The 1,808-nt window shown below is 32.3% G+C and overlaps 1 protein-coding gene across 1 annotated transcript in view; it reads right to left on the bottom strand.

The window, feature by feature from the left end:
• Positions 1-1,063: 1,063 nt before the first annotated feature.
• HELRODRAFT_188286 (hypothetical protein) overlaps positions 1,064-1,808 on the bottom strand; it is a gene marked incomplete at its 5' end in the record, with an annotated part of 2,959 nt that continues 2,214 nt past the window's right edge. The window contains one exon of the mRNA XM_009017295.1: positions 1,064-1,700. Within this exon, the coding sequence (XP_009015543.1) occupies positions 1,313-1,700 (388 nt within the window). The 3' untranslated portion in view covers positions 1,064-1,312. The remainder of the gene's footprint in view (positions 1,701-1,808) is intronic.

Below are 1,808 nucleotides of genomic sequence, written 5' to 3' on the forward strand. Positions count from 1 at the left end.
AACGATCAGAAGCGAGATAACGTAAGATAATTGAAGTACGCTTACAGAATTTTATTAATATGCTAAAGATTTTTAACTTATTGAACACAAAACTAATTTATCGTCAACTAATCATTTACAGGTAAAACGTGCTGTACGTATTTATTTTATTACTGGCACTTTTAACTGAAAATTTTAGGCAAAGGTTTAGTAGCATTTTTAATCACCTACCAAATACAAATCATTTTTTTATTAAAATATTTGTATTCTCTGAAATGGTTGAAGTAATAATTAATTAGGTTACTTTTATCATTATTTTATGTGAAAAATAGTCTAAAAAGAAGATAGTTTAAATAAATAAGTGAAATATGGTAAAAATTTGTTGGTTTTTGTATTATTTTAAAACATCTTGAAGATTTTATTTTTCAGAAATTGCTGTCATATTACAAATGTCCTAAAACCAATAAAACTTATTTGCAAGCAGTTTGATTTTTTATATATACAATTGCAACTTAATTTTATATTCATTAAATTATCGTATTATGTGGAAATCTGTGTTTTATTTTATTAATAGTTACATAATTAGTCATTTTCGTTTGCTCTTTGTGTGTTTAATCTTCATGATCAATCACTTCAATGATTTAATGAAGGTTTACAAATCATCGCAATATAGTTTTTTTAAAATTTCTTTTACAACAGAAAATGTTTGTTGAGTTTTTCACGGAATGTAGGGTATAAACTGTATTTTTCTACGAACAGCAAACTGTACGTGGACCACTCAAAGAAATGTCACTTAGATCATTAGACCTCTTATGTAATCACATCTCAATGTATTCAAGTCTTTAAAACAGGGCGACGTCGTCAGGGGTGTTTAAAACTTCCCACGCCAGATAGCAATGTAACTTTAATGCACTTCAATGCAAAACATGTTGATACGAGTTATGAAAATGTTATATCAATGACAGAACAATCATAAACCCATAAACCTTATCTTTTTCTTAGTCAGGCAAATCTTTCAAGCTGGTTGCTTTAAAAGTTTTATATACTTAGAAGAGTGTTTAATAGTCATTTGATGAAATGCGTGTCATCTGCCAAACTGCACCAAACAACAACAATCCTCCATATGAAAAAGCGATGAAAGTATCTTCTTAAACGTGTCTGTTAACGTCGATATTCAAAAACGTTCTTACGATATACGTTGAAACTTTGCGAATTTTATTATTTTAAATATGAAATTTTAGCTCTAGGGCACTGGAGGATAAAATAAAAAAGTAAGTTAAGAAACAAATTTTTAAATAATGGAAGCCGATCAAACGAATTGAAGAGAGAAATGTCAGGCCGGGAATGTTCTTAACTTATTTTCATTGCCGGAGAGCTTGTTGATGATGTTGTTACTGACAGGGAAATCCACCCTATTTGAAGATGCAGCACTGCTTGGCGTCGATAAGGAGAGATCAGGATGATAGGTGAGAGAGGGACAGAAGGGGTTGTGACTGAAATTCATGGAATTAACGTAGCCATCAGAGCCGTGGTCGCTAGCAGCGGTTGTGGTGAATGTACCGCTGTCGACGGCATCTAGCAACTGGTGGTCCAGATCGTCAATGAAATCTATGGTGGTTTGTGGATTTGGAATGTAGAGGTCGTCATCATCGTCTTCCTCGTCCACAAACTCTTCTGAATGAGTCCTGAAGGAAAACAACAGAGTCGGAGACCTCGCCGACCTACAGACGTTTTCGTCAGTTAAGTTCATTTTCAATAAAAATCAATCCTAATAAATAAATTTCAATTAATTAAACTATCACGTTGAATATTTCCAAGTGTAGAAACTT

Source organism: Helobdella robusta (assembly GCF_000326865.2).
Source record: "Helobdella robusta unplaced genomic scaffold HELROscaffold_2, whole genome shotgun sequence".
NCBI classification, from domain to species: domain Eukaryota; kingdom Metazoa; phylum Annelida; class Clitellata; order Rhynchobdellida; family Glossiphoniidae; genus Helobdella; species Helobdella robusta.